The 18,670-nt window shown below is 38.2% G+C and overlaps 1 protein-coding gene across 3 annotated transcripts in view; it reads right to left on the bottom strand.

The window, feature by feature from the left end:
• CDK5RAP2 (CDK5 regulatory subunit associated protein 2) overlaps positions 1-18,670 on the bottom strand; it is an 83,348-nt gene that overhangs the window by 25,162 nt on the left and 39,516 nt on the right. For 2 of the 3 annotated variants that reach the window (XM_064468813.1, XM_064468815.1), the window contains 8 exons: positions 18,535-18,663; positions 13,795-13,890; positions 13,031-13,078; positions 12,243-12,430; positions 9,564-10,029; positions 6,089-6,356; positions 4,568-4,684; positions 1,778-2,378 (listed from right to left, as the gene is read on the bottom strand). In XM_064468813.1, coding sequence (XP_064324883.1) covers positions 1,778-2,378; positions 4,568-4,684; positions 6,089-6,356; positions 9,564-10,029; positions 12,243-12,430; positions 13,031-13,078; positions 13,795-13,890; positions 18,535-18,663 — 1,913 coding nt within the window. The remainder of the gene's footprint in view (positions 1-1,777; positions 2,379-4,567; positions 4,685-6,088; positions 6,357-9,563; positions 10,030-12,242; positions 12,431-13,030; positions 13,079-13,794; positions 13,891-18,534; positions 18,664-18,670) is intronic. The other variant, XM_064468814.1, reaches the window with a different exon arrangement.

The raw sequence follows: 18,670 nt of genomic DNA, 5'->3' as shown, positions 1-18,670 counted from the left end.
GTTTATTATCCTTCACTTAACTGCTTCATTTATAAAATGGGCAGAAACTAAAGTGAAGACTTTTTTGTCTGCTTGAAAATAACCCGGATGGCATGCAAAGGTGTCAAACTAAGTAAGAGTGAATGCATGAAAATAATTTTTAAGAACACACATATTTTTCCTGACTGGTTGGTTGTTTTTAATTCACTACAGAAGAACAGATGGAGCTGTCCCTTCTTCTGAAACTTTCCTGCCAGGAGCACGATATTGGACTTTCCGAACTGATGGTTTCACCCAAGCTGAAAATTCTCCATGCCTCTGTATGTTTATTACCAGAGACGTGACCATGACAACCCTGTAGTGTCCAAACTCTTGTACTCCACAAGCCAGGATATAAATTTAAACTAAGATCAATAGACTTTATTCTGCACTTGCAAATATAGGCATCCCCTATACACTGCCACTGTCTATATCACAGACAGACTTCCTTCTACAGAACCATACATTAGGGGGGAGAAAAAGGGAGACTGAAAAGATGCAGGGAATCAAGCAAAATGTGGGGCATAAACAAAACCTACAATAGTATGGGTTGTTACAGAATTTTTATTGTCATCTGTATAGGAATAGATGTGTAACTCATTTTTGGGTCTGTCACTTGTGACTCATGTAGTTGTCCTAGACAGTGGCCATAAAAGCCTTACAGCGACCCATACTGTCTCATTCCTTAATTTACACAGTTAGATCCTCCTCTGTAAAATGGATGAGATATATTTTCAAGGTATGTAAATTTATATGTACTATGTAGCACAATTGTATTTTATGATAGTAATCCTAAGAGATATACAATAGTCCATGCTAGTAGTTGCTCAGTGTCTCCAAATGTTTCTACTCAAGCATTCTGAAGAAAGCCAACAGGCTGAATACCTTCCTTTGCTATACTTCCTGCCATCCTATGGGCTCTCAGGACAGTAACGATATTAAAGAAGGGAAAAAAAAAAAAAACAACGAGGGGTGGGAAGTTAAAAAAGGTTTGGTCTTATGGGACCCCATTTTATGTCTGTGATTTGTGTACATGCTAGCCAAAATGCCGCCCCCAGTCTTATCATAAAAAAGCCAAGACTGCTACTTTCCAGCCCCTGTGAATGACTGTCCAGCTTATGAGCTTATGCTATAAACTTTCATTGATTTATGTCTATATTTATCTACTTTCACATCCTTCAAAAGAAGGCATTAACGGCACTCAACTGCAAAATAAATTAAAACTAGAGCATATACTTATTTTACACATAAATTGGGGTCACACCAACAGAAGGGCTAGCATGCATCTGTCAGCCAATTGCCCACGGAAACGTTGCTGTCTTAAATGGGGTGTTCCACTTTCTTACACTTGTCACCTGAAAAAACCCGAGTGATGCAAATGTAATACTTTGATTACAGAGTCAGCCCATCTCACAGAGTAACCTGAGGAGATCTGAGACTGCTCAAGAGAAGATGTCTTGCAGCAAGGTAAGTTGTGGACCTGAGGTATGGGGAGAGACACGGGTGTGTGGCATAGAGTCGTTCCAGAGGATGACACGAGCTTATCAGGAGCAGTTCTGTTTTAAGAGACATACTGGTTTGTACTTCAAAGTGTCTTTTAACTAAACGTTTCGGTTGCTTTATGTTAATGTTAGTGAAATTTAGCCTTTAGTATAACAACAGGCACCTATGTGAATAAAATTATCATATCACCTCCGTATGTTATTTGGTATTGCTGTTTACAAAAAAGGGAACCTGAAACAGTAATAGCTTTACTCACTTGGATGGTGAGGTTTCTCTCAGTTTGTTCTGAAGATGACACACTTCATCAAGATGCATATTTGCAATTTGCTCTTTTTCAAGTTCTGCCTCATTTGCTGATAGTAATTTCTTAAGGTTTTGTGTTGTCCATGTATCAGGTGCTTCTGAAGACTCTGAATTCCTGTTTTCAGCATGTATCTCGTAATCCATCAGCTGAGGTACGCTAGAAAATGTTTTGATTTCTTGCATAGCTGTATCTTGCACTTGTGTATCATTTCCTTCCATGGGCAAGGCTGTGTCACTCAAAACTATTTTGGAAATACCACTCGATAAAAACTGGTCAGAGGTCTGTAAATGAGACATGAACATTTTGTACTTTTCAAGCTCAGACTTCATATTCTCAATTCTTCGTTTCAATTCTTCTATATCATCTACGACTTCACAGTCATCAAGTGCATCTCTATTTGTTACACTCGATTTGAGAGAACGCCAGCACTTGGAACCTGAATATGTGGTGGCTGAGTCGATGTCCTCAGGTTCCACGGAATAAAGCTCTTCGTTTATCTCCTTTAATGAACGCTGGATATTCACATTGCTAATATTATGATGATTTTGCATTTCTGAAAAACAGGAGGTTTGTGTGTGAATATTAATATTTCTTTATCTGACATTCTGTACTTAACAGCACTGGAATGAATGCATTTATTTCTGTAATAACAGAATAAAAATGCAGAATAATTACAAACTATACAATATTAGTTTTGGACCTTTGACCTCTTTGTATGATTTGACCATTAATTCACCTTGCACATCAAATATTTCAAGCCCCTTATCACCTTTCAAATAAACAATACTCAAAATAAATCTGCTTTCTTCTCCCAAATGGTTCAACATTACTTTTGCTACATGCAATCGCGAATCAGACACCGATGAAGCCCAGGCCTTTCCAGCCACAAAGATGTTAACCTCAAACATAAGGCACTGAGATCGAAAAGTAGACTCTATGACTTTAAATGGTTCTTCCTAAAACTTCTAATTAAATATTCTTTTTCTCCTCACTTCAAAAATCTATACAAAACCAATCGGAGCATAAAGTCAGTGGAATTTTAAAAAGATTATCAACAAAATAGTAAAATTTGAAAAAGGGGCTTTAATAACTTCTTTTTAAAATGTGTTCTAAACAAAATCCATAAAAATGTTCAGTGTTAAAGGTTTTACTGGCACTCATTTGGCATGCACAGCACATCCTTAGTTGACTTTGCCATTCACAAGTAATGCAATCACCCCAGGTTCAGACCAATAAAAGCTATATATTCCTACATATATTCCACATTTATAGTTCTGTGTACGTTGAGGGCTGTATGTCTAAGTATCTAAGAAAATGGTTATTTTCTGGTTACCAGTAAATTAAATTTTCCCCTTCTATTAGCTCTGCTGAAGATCACTACGAATTAGAAACTCGCTTTTGGGAGTCATTCATTGATCTTGCGGAGGTCTTAATACTTTCTCATTGGTTTCCATGGAGAATTCAAAAGCCCAGGTTCAAGCTCTAAATCAGTACAAAATCTCAGAGGGGGGGACATGGGGTGGTGCAGCTGTATATGAAGGCCCAAGTGAAGCCCAAGAACAACAGAATAAAACCAAATATAACCTAAAAGGTAGGAAAAAATTGAAGCTGCAATACTGGGATATCAAGATATTTGAAATTAAGACCAGGTGTTGTTCTCTCCAGTACACAGGTTGCTGCACACCGTTATGTATGGCATTCCAAAAGCGACAGAATCACAGGACCCAAACTCTTCCAGGGAAACGCCTGTGTATGAATTCAGGAAGACACATTGAATAAGGGAATGCAACACTTAAGTTCATTAGCTTTCCTCCTCCTCTACCAGTTGGTGGCTGCAGTAACAAAGATGTCAGAGAAGGTTGCGCACTGAGAGCGAAAAAAACCCAGCTACTGGATGAACTCTTAAACTCTGCAATCCTGATTTCATGCAAACACTCCAGAAAACAAAAACAGGAAATAAGAAAAGAGATTAGGGAAGAAATATTTCTGATTAGAATACTGGTTATAGTTTTTAATGAAACACTGCCCTTTAATTAAAGGGGAGCTAATAAGCTCGCTGTGCATATACGTGTCCACACACACGAAGGGCACACAGAGAGCACGATCCTGAAAACCAACCGAGCGGCTTCAATTAAACTACTTACACAAATAAAATTAATGATGTGACAAAGGACTACAAAATTGGCCATATGCTCTGTATTCTATACACAACATATTAACCAGGTTATTCAAGCCCTCACGAAAAAGACTAATGGATGATGCAGAAACAGGTAATACATAGTATTAAGCCTATTTACATTTTCATTAAACGATTCCATTAAGTTTCAACCTAGTTGAATGCCTTCAAATAATTCAGATAAGCAAAACTCTATCACTCAATTGCTTCATTCCAGTAGTTCATAACTAGATGCAGAAGCAATAAGTAACAAACATTTAATTCAGAGAAGAGTTCAGAAGCGAGGACATTAGCAACAGAGATCAGAGTTAGGCATACAACTCATTATTTTTACTGGAAACCAGACTCATAAATCCCTGTGGCCCTTCTGAAAGCATAACCCTTAAAAGACCAGGTTGGATTCTTAAAGCAGTTAAACCATGCTAGCTAAGAAAAAGAGACTTAAAACCCACAAATAATGGCAAGGGAGACAATTACCTGCAGTAATTTACAATTTTGCACAATTCAGAAGAAACCAGAGTCTTAACATTTCCTGTTTGTAATATTATGCCATATAAATGCTTTACCGTGATAGTTTTGCTGGCTTTTGTCCATCGCATATTCATTCGTGTCCCCTGTACCCAGATCAACACCTTGCAACTCCACCTGGACCTCCCTATTATCCAGTTCGAGCAATGAGTCAACTGGAGAACAGTGGGGGAAGATAAAACAGAAGTCAGTGACTGCAAAAAAAATTAAGTGGGGACAGTTTAAAACAAACAAACAAACCAAACCAACCCTGGTTCTTTGACTATTTGGAACAGGCAAATCATCTAAGGGAGAGGAGCTATTGAAAATGCAGTACAAACATTACTGGTCATATGAAGCCGTGTTTGCACTTATTTTTGTGCAAATACTTGAACTAATTATAAGGATAACTGCAACGAATGTGAACTGCAAAGGCTTCCTACCAGCAAATGAAGACAAACATTCACAAGTCCCCTCGTAATGTAACAGTTAATCAATTTTTTAGTGCATTTTTAAATGTTTTATGTTAAGCTTAGAAAAAAAGGCTAAAAAGTTTCTCCAATATCAGCGTTCATCATAAAGTAATCTTCTGCAATCTCCCGTTGCATCAAGTCTCAGAGGCACTGAGCGTGCAGTACGGCTGTTACCCAGAACAAAGAAGTCAGTGTGGAAAGGAAATCACAGGACTGCAGTCCTAACAGGTTCTGATTTATTTGAGGATCCAATTCAAAAGTACTTCCCTTCTCAGAATTCTCCATGGATTTTGTACCTACCAAAACTAATTACAGAGTCGTATCAACTTGAGTATTTACAGTAAAGTTGTGCCGTATCTGTCCCTTACCACAATAACGTTATCATTAACAACAAAGCCTCTGCAGCCTCTGTATCTGACAGCGGCTCACTTGCTGCTTGATTGAATCTCATTTCTTATATTTACACCCCATCTCTCCCTCACCTATCCTTTATATCCCTACTCAGTTTTTAATCTGCTAAACACATTTTTATTTTTCAAACCCTCCAAATCTTTATATAACACCCACTGTTCTCTACCTTACAATTTGTTATACTTTGCTGATCCAGATACTTTGTCAACAATTGAGTTTAAATTAACCTAGCCACGCTGGAAACAGACACTGATGATTGACTGATCAGTGGAATAATGGAAAAACTTATTTATGCAGCATAAACAAATACAGTATTTTTATACTCTCCTGTCTCCCTTACAGACAGCTTTCATTAGATTTGGCATCATGTAAAGGAAATTTTTCATTTACCGAAACATTAACATATATGTGTGCATGTGTGGGCACCCTGTGAAACTGCCATTCTTTATATACTTTATGCCATGTATACTAAGCACTTTCTATTCCATACAAAGCTGTTTTACATTCTAGTGGCAAAGATAAAAGAAAAAAGAAAGGTTGTTTTCAAGATCTATATATATTTGCCTACCCGAGAAAATCATAAGAGTAAGCAGCATTGTACGTATGTAAAAATGATCTGGTTTTACTTCCCGCTACAAGAAAAGAAGCCACTATTTCAAGCAGCATTACAAGTCATTACGTCTGCTCTTTATTTACCTCTCACTGGTGTGCTTTCCTGTGCAGGCTCTTCTTGAAGGTTTGCAGTTACAGACTCATTCAATAACAACTCTCCATTTGTTTGTGGCTGAAATTGTTTGTTTTGTGCTTCACCTGCTTTCAGACCTTCATAAGGTACCCTGGTATGACGCTCTATTTTTGATTCTGACTTCTGCATACAGGAGTTCAAAGCCACATTCCCTAATGGTCTGGATGATTTTAAGAGCACGGGCAGACGGGACTTCTTGGGCAGGTAAGCAGAATCAGTCTGAAAAAGGCATGGAATAAAATGGGGCGTTGGTAGCTCGCAAGTAACGGTCAAGTAAAGGAAGTATAAACAAATATTTGAGGAAAAATAAAAATCTTCCAGTAAGATTAGTAAGCTGTCACATTAAACAGTTTTGGAAATAAGATTGCAATACCCTTGCAATGTGGGAAACAAACCTTCAGAGAGGGGAAAAAAAAAACTATCCCACTGGTTCAATTTTCTGTAAGTGCTGCTTACGTATCCACAGCCACACAGTGAATGACTTCCAGTTCATGAAGCGAGACAGCAAATTCAGCATTGACTAGCAAAGGCTTTTAATCAGTAGGTGTATTAGTTAACCCTGAATTTGTGTGTGCCCTAGGAAAATAGTTTCTCACCCAAACTGACCTCTCTAGCTGCCACTTCCCAGTCGCCTGATTTATATCATAAATGTCTGACAGCCCAGTAACTGTTTCCCTTAAATACTGGGTTGTTTTTTTTAAATTGAGGATCCACCTAATTTTTCACAAATTCCTGAATGTATTTTCCTTTCTTCCTTTTGCCTCCGTCCAACAGGCCCTACTCTGTACCAGCCTTCTTTCATACCTTTGAGCAAATCAACATAGCTTTGCATCAGCCACGGAGGAAATTTATTCTGCTGTAAAGAAATTCTTTATGAACAAGAACAGCGTCTTCACCCATCCACTCCATACGCTGCTTCCACAGGATTCCGTTTCCTATTGTGACGGACATTCCGTCACTGGAGTTGGGGGAAGAAGTTAAATTTCTGAAGTCACTACATTTTAGCCTCTCACCTTTTGAAAACTGCATAAAATGTGCCTTTGTTTAAACCACAGAGCATAAAAGATCTCCAGAAAGATAAAAACATGCTATATGTTGATGAGAGTTATGGAATTGTGTGTAATAATAATAAAAATCAATAATGGCATGTTCAGACAGATTTAGTTTATTTTTTTGCTGTTCATTTGCTCCACCAGTGTCATAAGTTCCATAATTTCTTTTACCACCCAACGTATTCTGAAATACCTTTCCACATTCGTTTCTTAGCAATTATAGTCCTTACACAATTTAAAATAATAAAAAGCAAGTTCTATTTTCCTAATGACATACTCAATTCCTTTCGTACATACGTGAATACAATATCATTTGGAGGCTGAAAAATAAATCCAGGCAGGGTGAACTTCCTGCTAGTTTTACTAAACTGCACTAATAACGTCGAACAATTTCCAGCTATCTCAGGGCTGCCGTACAGACATATACGTCACCCAGATTACCCAAAGTCCAGTTCAGCTGGCTACAGGAAATTATTCTACAAAAGCCATTCAGAAGCAAAAGATACACTGCATTAGTCCAAACAAGAAAGCTTTTAAAGAGACTGACTCAGGGATTGCATTGAGGTTGCAGCCAATTAAACTAGTGAGGAATCTGGAAAACGATGAATCAAAACCACGTACTGAAACTCAGTGAAAACAGGAACTTGAAAAAAAAGAGAATTGCAGAAAACTCTAGGTATTCCCTGAGGAGGGCAGACAGGCCTTTACGTGCCTTCAGAGGGAGCGCCCTTCATTCCTGAGAAGTAAGACCAGCAACCCAAAGACATCAGTAGTGTCCTTAGGCATCACAAGCAGACCTTCATTAACAGAACCAGCTAGGTCCTCGAACCCCTTCCCCCTCTGCTACCCATCTTTACTCTTCCTAACTTCCAGCTGCCCGCATCTCTTCAACTGTTCCTGAAGTCAGCTCTCCTGGATAGCACCACCCAGGTGAGAAAGCACATCCTCCCCTTTCTGCCTCAGACTAGCCAAGGCATCCCAAAGATGCAGGAACAGCTACCACAGCAGGCAACCTGCCAAACACGACCGACCACATGCCAAACAGACTAAGAACATTAACAATAGCCCAAGAACATTTCCATTATTATCCTCTTTCCTCCCCAAGCATAATTTTTTTTAAAGGTAGAGAATTTACTCCCAATGAGGAAAGCTTACAATACTAGGACCGTACCTGAAAATACCTGTAGCTATGTAACTTGTTCGGTGAAACAAGACTTAGTCTTTGCGAGTTAGTTACGTTTTGATTTTTCAGGGGTATCATAAGCTATTGCTAAGATTGGCATGAATTTCCTAGGGTGTTTGCCAGGGACCAGCCATGTGTGCCAAAACCATTTCTTTAAAATCCCAAACTACACTGAAATGCTTATACCTGTGCAGAACAAAGTCTTATCGCCATCTCTTGATTTACAACCTCTTCCTTCAGTGAAATGAATCCAACAAGAACAAGCCACAATAAAAATGAGTTCCTTCCTCATTCCTAGCTCACAGAAATCTCTTGATCACTAAAGTCATGGAAACCATTCTTTGCAGAAGGTGCTACAACATTTTCTATTAGCAGTGCACAAAATCAAAAGCAATACTCTCCTTTGTCTGCTCTGCAAGAGTGAAGATCTTCAAAGACTTTTCAACTTCACTTCTATAACTGCTACTGAAACAATACACATGAGCTCTTTAGTAGACACTTTTCCCACCTCTTTGTTTGGGATTACAGAGTGCCTACATACAAAAGACTTGAAAACTTATCTGGCACAAGCAAATTACGTCTGTACTCACGGAACAGACTCTGTGCACTTAGGTTCCGAACAACCATGAAGAACTGCCCCCACAGTTTTACCAAGTACTACTGGTTGTACTTCTCTAAAAGGATGACACGATGATAAGATGTTAATAAAAACCTAAAATTAAGATTTGAGTTTGTTGGCATCTACCACAAGCTCCTCACCGGCGTGCTCTCAGACAGCGTGCAAGTCTTCAATTTTCTAGAACGCATCTTCCATTTAGACTTAATAAACTACCAGTTCAGAATGCTCTGGTTCTGCACGTTATGAACATCTGTGCAGAGATATAAGGTAGTACAGAATCAGGCCATTATGCTATAAACCGTCTCTTTTTCCAACAGCTCTAGTATTTACTAGTATCTGGTCCCGGTGAGGATTGAAATTCAATTAATTAATGTTCTAAAGCACACTGAAGTATGCGATGAAAAGCTCTGAACATTAAGAACAATTATCTAAAATATATTTGGCTTACATCTCTTTTTTCCAATTTTAAAAATTACACAAAAGCAAGATTTAATATTAGAAATGAAACATAATTTTTCTCTTTTATACATCTATTCCCTAAGCACCAAAAAGAGAATCTTAAATAAACTTACTTCATTTGTTCTCCTTGTAAAAGAAACTCTTTCATGCTGTTCGCCCTTCTTATACACATTTTCTTGCTGATGTTCTCTTTCTGCATTTAATCTTGAATATTTTGTTTTTTCTTCTGAGGCTCCTTTTTTGCCTTCATGTTTGAATCTCATGACATTACTCTCTGAAGTCATTGTTTGTGTAGCTGCATCTTTCAATTCCACTTGCAACAACTCAATATCCTTATTAATCTGTGGCATTGCGTCTGGATAAAGCTTCTCTTTCCCATCAAAATTTGATTTCAATTCTACTTGCTGCTTTAAGAATTTATTGACCTGCTTAAAATGTTTGAGTTCAGCTCTTAGTTGAATAATCATTTGCCTAAGATCTTTTTCACCCTTATTCTCTATGTCTTCACTTGAAGATTCTCCCTCAGTTGTGTTCAGATGATCTAACAGTTCATTTACAATTTTCATTTGTTCTTCTCTGCTATATTCAGGGAAGAGGAAAGAAAAGGTAATAATTTAGATTTTTATTTAAGCAAACAAGAATACCTTCTAAGAAACTCTTTTGCAGTGTCTCGACATATTTGAGATTCCCAGGAGATTCTGTCTTACTAATGAATTACTAACAAAGAAAATTTTTGAAACCTTTTCACAACATGAGTTGTATCATGAATTATCTCATCAATGCTTTTCTCCTATTTATCACCATATATGCTCTACCACCCCCTCCCCATTCGTGAACAGATACTAAACCTCTGGTAGATAAATCAATTGCTTACATAACACAGCAATTTAAGAAATATTAATTGATTTTAAAAAGAGTTTACACTCTGGTTTAACTACCTTAACAATAAAACTCTACTAAAACCACAGGAGACTCTAGATGTTGGGTTTTTCTGAAAAATCATGTATTTCTAATGTAACAGGGAAGATGGAAACTGAGAAAGCAGCCAAACGCCTGCAAAAACAGCTCACTGCAGGCCACCAAACTGCCCCACAGATCATTAGTGGTCCGTAGACACAGTTTGGAAAGCAATGTTTTAAGTGAAACTGAAGGCAAGTAAGAGACATTTAAAGCATAAGCAAGCCCTCAAATTCTACAAATGATTTCATGCATCCAATAGAGAGCTGTTTGTGCCACTAAACATATAAACCAGCATTTAAAACAACTGCATTTGTACAGCTCGCATTTGAAATGGTAGAAGCTAACTAGGCTTTTTATGTCTTTCTCTGGCATCTAATGTCATTAGTGAGAATTAAGTTATGCAAAGTACAGGCTCATCACCAGTCAATCTAGTCATTTATACTTGAACACAGAAAAGATTACACACTAGAGTGGTAAAGATGACGGCGCTGGAATCACTCATTAGCAGACTTTTAAGTAAAGTTAACAAATAAAACAATGTTATCTATTCTTCTTCTAAGAGAGTAGTATCTCCTCATTTACCACTAACTACTGCTTTGACAACTAAGACCATTTATGCATGTTGGAGGGTTTTAAATAGTATTGTAAAAATATAGAATTGCTTGAGTAACGTCAAGCACGGTGCATGCTGAACACAGGGAACAGGATTTGACCTGTGTAATTCCACAGGATGTTCTGCTACCAGCATCGCTGAGCACAACGTACATGGAAGGTTGTTCCCATGACTCTCCAGAAACTACTATGGCTAGCTGAAGGAGCAGCACTGATGAGCACTGGAAAAGTCCCGTGATGCTGTACAGTCATTACAGTGTGGAGAGAACTAGGAAAGGAAAATTAAAATGGTCTCCAGCAAAGCTCTAATTCGGTTTTCAACCAGGAGATTAAGTAGCATAAGCGTGACATTGAGGGAAACTAGTCAGGGTGTGGTTTTTCTAGACATGCTTTTCTTGCTTGGTATTGTTCAGTTTCTATGGTAATGAGCATTTCAGCTGGGCATTGATCAAACCATACTGTAACCCACACACGCTTGAAAAATGCTGGTTACACTAGGGCTTATACGGATTTAGTTACACAAATATTTTCTCCTAAGTACTTACAAGATGGTTCGTCTCAACACAGTCCTACAAGCGATTACAGCGGAATAACCCATTAGCCCACTGCAGGGCATGGGCACAGACTCCCTGAGCTGCTGACAGAGAGCGACCCTCCACCCAAGCGGTTCAGATGAAGAAGCAAAGGCCACAAAGCATACAGTAATGTCCGCCCAAAATTAATGCTGTCAAGCAGTCATTGTAAATCCATTTCCTCCACCCTCCGTTCCTTACACGTACAATTTTCGGAGCAGCACGGCGTCGTCCCCTCCCCCACACCGCCTTCCACTGCCCTGTGCGCCCAGGTTGGGTTTTTTGGGTTTTTTTGTTTTGGTTTTTTTTTTTTTTTTTTGAGAAAAAAGTACTACCTATTATCATCTGAGCCCTTTAACACTGCTAGACCCTATCCTGAAAACAATCAGTCCCTACAGTAAATCTCTGTATATCGGTAACTTTGGAGAGTTTTTTTTTCTTGTAATGGATTTTTCATAAGGATTTCTACTGATAGTGTGTTTCCTAATTACCTAATTGCATGATAGACTAAAATGGCTCTGAAGGCGCCTTGCCAATCTCTCAGGTAAATTAGACAGTGCCATTATCTAAATTCACTTTAGCAAAATTACTTTATTCTCTTCTGAAATAGAAATAATGTCAAAAGCAGTGCATATCCCTCATACTTACGTAGATTCCAGTACAGATGTTCTATTTTCTCCTAAAAGAGATGTGAGCAAGTTCTCTTCTGTTTCATGTTCACTCATTCCTATTCTGCCGAAGTGTCTGCCAGTTGTATCATGTTCGAACTGCGGCTTATTTGGACTCCTGTAACGCCTATCTTTGCAGAAACTCTCTGAAAAGCCTGATGGAGTTATCTGTTAAAAAATTGCAAACATTTTCTTATTACACAAGTATGCAACGTTCTACTAAATACAGGGCTGTAATCTTCTTGTAAGTGGGTTTTTTAATTCCTGATGCTTTTTATCTACATTAAGAAGCATCCACAGACATTTCACTTACTATTTATTAATAAAAAAACTAATTAACATCTATTTCATATGATTAATTCATAGTGATAGTAGTTAAGTAGATTTCCCTGAAGGTCTTTCTCTACGAAGAGGTAGGAAACTTCTGGAATGTGGCCTGCAGATTGCAGCTAACTTTTTAGTAGTTCACCTGTCTTTACAGTAGCAAATTCTGTCCTGGGGTCTGCAGATGTAAGCCCTGATGGCTTGGTCAGGATGCAACTTGAAGCATTTACAAACTCTCTACCTTTTGTATGTAACACCATAGACACGTCCCAGGACGTTTCTACATGGGTGTCTCCAGTAATTCAACCCCCGTTTAAATCTTCTGTATCAATTACACAAGAATTTACACTGGGCTCATTTGGATATAGTTTCCATCAGCAGACATCAGCAGTGAGAGATTAAGATGCTTAAGAGTCAAGAACACCTTTACAATACACCACTTACCTGTTTATTCAGCTCAGAAGGAAAATCCAAAGATACCTGAAGGCATACCTAGTAAACAGGAAACATAGAAATTACAAATTTCCAAGAACACATCATCATTATTCTTCAACATTACTAATCAAAATGCTCCCTTTCGTGTCATATTTTAGCATGTTATAATTTTTAAACCAGAAAGGTTCAACTTTAATTACACTCTGTGATCCTCTAAGGTCCCTTATAACCTGAAGTATTTTACGATTCCATGATTCTTCATATTACATCGCTTTTGAATGACAGAATAAGAGGACAGCAGACTCCTGTATGTATGAAATCGCAGTCAACAAGTTACAAAGACATCAAGTATTTCAACCCTGAAGAAGGATCTACAGTATCTTTTCCTCAATCATAGCAGCAAGTAGATCTTATACAATCTGTACCATAGGCCCGACTGCAATGGAGGCTGAAGATCAGTGCGCGCGTATGTGAAGAAACACAATTTCAAGGGACTTTCTGTCATCCCCATTAAGGACGATTATGAGCACTCAAACAAGAGAAAACAAGGACCAGAACAAAAGCTATCCTGATTGCAAAACCCTAGGAGCAGAAAAATATAGGAAAAAGCTTTCAGAAACTCTTTAGGGTAACAATTAGTTGAAAGAAAAATCAGACACCAAGAAAAGTATGCTTTGTCTGCAAAAGACTTTGTGTTCTAAGAAAATAAGAATTTTTAAAAGCATGCAGAGAAAAGAGTACGCTAACATAATGCACCCAGAGCAGAGGCCTACCTGACTGACCTTCTCAGAAAATTGACTGTTCTGCATCTTCCTGTCATTGTCACCGTCTTCAGTCTGCAGCACAGGCTCCTCTGTTATTTCAAGACACTACACAAAGTATGGAATGATGTGAAAATGTAGCACAAAAAAAATACTGTGATATGAAACATGCATAAATAAGTCAGTGACATGTCTTAAAAGAAAAATAAAAAACGCCTGTAATACAAAGTAACAAACACTGAATTAGATTTCTTCAACAAGATCAAAGGAAATTAACATAAAAACCAGGAATAACTCATATTAAATACAGTGAAACTTTATCTTATACATTCCTTCAGTTTTATTTAACCTTTTCTCCTCAGAATTTACAAAAAATATAAAAAAAAATTAACCTCATCTGGCAAGGGCCCTCTGGATCTTCAGTCATGTTCTCATTGTGCCTATTTTATTTTCCAGTTTCCAAAATTTATTTTCATTTAGGCTCTTCTGCAGCATCCAGGAAATAGATGCTTTTGAAACAAAGCACAAGTAAGCTTGCTATACACGGAAAAGATTTACTGTAACACCGCAGGTTACAATCTGCTTTGTCTTGCCTAAATTTGCCAATTTGTAGCAAATGGTGCCAAATCATCTTTTCTCCTTATTTCCCACAGAACCCAACCCATCTCCCATCACTAATATTTCCTGAGCAAAGAGGAAGAGGAGGACGAGGAGGAAGACTCTGCTTTTTCAGTAGCAGAACCCAAGTTCCTGACGTCACCGTAACTGACAGCAAGACCCTTTGGTTTGCTGGATGTTCCACCTCAGCCACAGATCTGCGAGCAAGGGACGAGACGCACACGCTGCTCCTCTCTGAAGACCACCACTGAGCCACCTTCACTTACACACAGCTCATGGACGTATCTTCATCTCACAACTCACCTCCTTTACTCAGTTTCCTCTGGCGACAGAGGACAGAATTTAGCCTTGCCTCTGTCAGTCTAACACTGATCATAAGAAAAACTCATCTTTACAAAGAATTATTATACCCAGTAGCCGCATCCTGGCGCAGCCTGACAGACAACAACCCGAGCACAAGAGAAGTCTTTCACGCCACTTTGGGATCCACCATGTGTGACCTGCTGTTACCACGTTCCACCACCCTCCCGTGGTAAGACCAGATTAGACATTTATATCATCTTGTTTTATAGCAACATTTCCCAGAAAAAAAGACAGATGTATAGGATCTTAGCCGCTAGAATCTCATTTAATAGTGGAAACGTGCAAGAGTGATGGTAAATACCAACGATGCAATGTCCAGTGTGCCTAAACCACAGGCAGGATACAGCACAGTGGATTCAAACTTGCATCAGATAAAAATTTTAGTCTTAAAGCACTTATGGCAATAATACAGCGCTGCTGTGTGTAACAGCCATATTTTGGTGCAACTTGGGCTAAAGGAAAATAACCTTAAGAGAAGAAAAGCTGAATCTTGAGCATAGTTAGAGAAAATTAATATTTTACATACAGAGACTCAGATAACAGACAGGAAGGAAAGAAACTGGCATCTAGGGGTCATGGGTGTGGTATTTATAGCTTCGATGGATATACAGCCCACTGCTGAAACTTATGGCATGAAAAGAGAAACCTGCTTCCCCAGTATCACATGCTGGAAAGGCTTGGCTCACAGCTTGTCAGTCCCATTGCAGACAACCAGGATTCTGCAGGGAGCGTTATTTTTGCTTCCTAAGAACACCAGGAATCGAATGCATGCGTGGGCTTTGATTTTTTTAATTGAGTATGCACAGAATGTATGCTTTTATGTGTATATATATATTTGAAATAAATGAGAAAAGCCTTTTTATCTTCCAATCCCTAACAGTATAAGCAACATTAATGGTTTTAAGTATGACTTTTAAAAGGTAGCAACCAGATGGCTCAGTGTATCAATATATTTGCCTTTTACTATTAGAACTCTATATTGAAAACTAACGTCTGAGTCATGATTGAATTCTTTTGGTATTTTCATTCAGACTTTGTTTTCTAGGACAACACAAAGTAAAGACAATCTGAAAACTAGAAGACGACACACATAGGATTATGACATATAGCAAGGGCATGCATTGTGAAAAAAGATCTTTCTATTGTAATCACAGGACGCCAAAAGTCCAATAATGTTAGCTATTACAAAAAAATCTGTTAAGGTTTAATCTTCCATGTGTAGATTCCAGTCAAACCACGTTTGTGCATTTGTGTCTTAAAATTAAACTTATTTGCACATATAACTTATCCACCTAAAGCAACTACCTTTTATGACTCAATGTTTTTTAGTATTTCCTTTTCCCAGGCCAGTATTTGGCTTATTAAGTGACGCTTCTTAGAATGGAACTATTACATAAGACCAACACACACTGTTACAGCAAATTACTGCAGTCTGAGGCTGGTCCTATGGTCCTGTGTCTGAGAGGCTGAAAAGAAACTTTCTGTGCTCCGAGGAATACAACCTAATGTTCAACAAGATATTAAAAGAAAATAAGTGTCTTAAGGCCAGAAAAAAAAGTCTATCAAGAATAAGCTGCCTGTTTAAAGTATTTCCTTGGAGACTGAAAACCTCAAGAATGTTTTTCCTAAATGAATCTGTGATATGCTTGGTTTGCAAAGATCCCTGGAGCCCTGAAGGCTGAAATCACTGAGGCTGCTTCTCTCAGAGAAAGCAGATGTTCAGAGGACAGTACAAAAACAACCTTTTTCACTCCTCCTCCTCCCTCCCTTCCGAACATGAAGCCAAGAAACAGAGTACTAGGGGCTGTCAGACCTTTGGGAGATGCCCTGCAGAGGCACCGACATGCAGATGCGTCTTATTTGTGAAGGAAAAGAAAGATGGGTTCATTTTAAGAACCTGAGAAGGATACATCTTCCCGTGTCTGTCCAAATTCCTCTTATAGCACATATGTTAGTGTCATCTCAGCACTACCTGACAATAAATTCTAGCCCAAAATACACACAAGAAAAGAGAACTTAGGTTTTTTGACACTGGTTATTAGTATGCAAAACACACGGTTGTCACAATCCATAACCCGAAATCCAGGCTGTCATTTATTGTCAAGACTGATAAAATGGTACCTTTTAAATTAAAAACTTTTAGTTACAGATCCTTTCACTTTTGAGCTCCATATACTATTATCATTTGGCACAGGTTAAAATACAATATTTTACTTTCCTATTTCCTCCACCAGAATTTTGAGGCTTATTTATATTTTACAAGCTTCACTCTTTGTCACTCCACATCTAATTTAATGTAGACAGCTTCTTAAGTAAGTAGCCCGATATGTACTTTTCATGCCAAGACAAATGCAGGAGCGCACAGTGTCTTGTCATGATAATTTTAGCACAGGACATGAATTCCTTTGGAATTAACTGTGGCATCAGTGGGGGTGCAGCACCCTCTGCAGGACGACGGGGCAAATTGCTAAAAATATGGACCTACGGAAGGTGCATGCACTCTGAAAGAGATTGCCCACAAGCTTTTCATGCAAACCTAGTTCAGTAACATGTAAATTCATTATTTTAATAAAAAGCCATGGCACACCTAAAGGTCGACCTATAATTTAAACATACTTCAATTAAAGGTAACATGAGTATGTCTTAAAACTGAAAAAGCACTAATATTTCATGGCTTCTGATGATTGCTTCCAGTGCATCTGCAGCACATACGGTAAAAGACATGACCCTTTTTCTAGAGTCCTGCAGAATAAACTGTCCTGCAGAAAAATCATCAATACCACAGTTCCAGAATTAGGCAATCCCTACACATAAATGACTCAAACTGTTGTAATTTTTTGTTCAAGTTTAATTCAGAAATTCAAGACACAAAATACCAGCACCATCATTATTCCTTTTATATTTTTACCTTCCTATTCAATATGTGGTGCACAAGAACAATGTAACTGAAAGCAAAAACCACAACACAACATAAAGAGAAGTACTACTGGCCACATTTCAAGTAATACTTCACAACAAGCTAGAAGGCTTCCTAGAATCTAAGAGAGCATCGTGAACATCCTTTGTCATTCACACATAGCAAGACACACAGCGACTGGGCGTCCAAAATGCTTCTCAGTGGAAGTATTTTGCCAAGACCTCTTCTTCCCCACAGCTAAAAACAGTCTTGGCTTTGGGCAAAAGAAAGAAACACCCACCAGTGATTACTTCCTTGCACCTACCTACCACAATGCTGGCCACTTCATATAGCTCTATATTCTATGTCAAGGAACAACATGCAGTTAAGCGACCCAAGGTGTTATTCTTTCTTTTTTGGCTATAGTGAACCCTGGTTGTTTTGCAGATGCAGAGGAGATATGAGCTAAGCTCTTACAGAATTAGACACAGCAAGAGAATGACTCTTGAACAGTAGGCAAGCAGACGTTCACTAATAGCTAAAATGTTATATAAGACATTGCTTTCTTTGTAAAATTAACTATTTCCTCCCCTTTCAATTGGCAAAACAAATATATCACAGACCCAATTAATATTTTAATGTGTAAGTTGTTTCCTTAAAATCAACTTGACACATCACTGAACACAACCCTTGCATTGAGCCGAGTCTCTGTTGTGCTAACATCTTAAAGTTGTTTACATCATTAATTTAAAAAGTTATTATAAGGAATTAGCAACCTAAGCCCCGAGGGTTTTACACTCATTCTGCACTGATGTGAATGACTCCAAAAGGTAAAACAGAGAGTCAGATTCACTACTTTAACACAGAAAACCTACCTCACTGTGGTTTAGTATTTTTAGTGCTTCCTTCCCTTGAGAATCTGTTGTAGAAAATCCAAACTGTTTTTTCTTAAGTTCTTGATTAATTGATTGCAGATCCTTCACCATCAAGAGAAGGTCAGTAACCTAAAGA

Source organism: Phalacrocorax carbo, chromosome 18 (assembly GCF_963921805.1).
Source record: "Phalacrocorax carbo chromosome 18, bPhaCar2.1, whole genome shotgun sequence".
NCBI classification, from domain to species: Eukaryota; Metazoa; Chordata; class Aves; order Suliformes; family Phalacrocoracidae; genus Phalacrocorax; species Phalacrocorax carbo.
The sequence above is the reverse complement of the archived record's forward strand: the minus strand, read 5'-3'. Positions and strand labels throughout refer to the sequence as shown.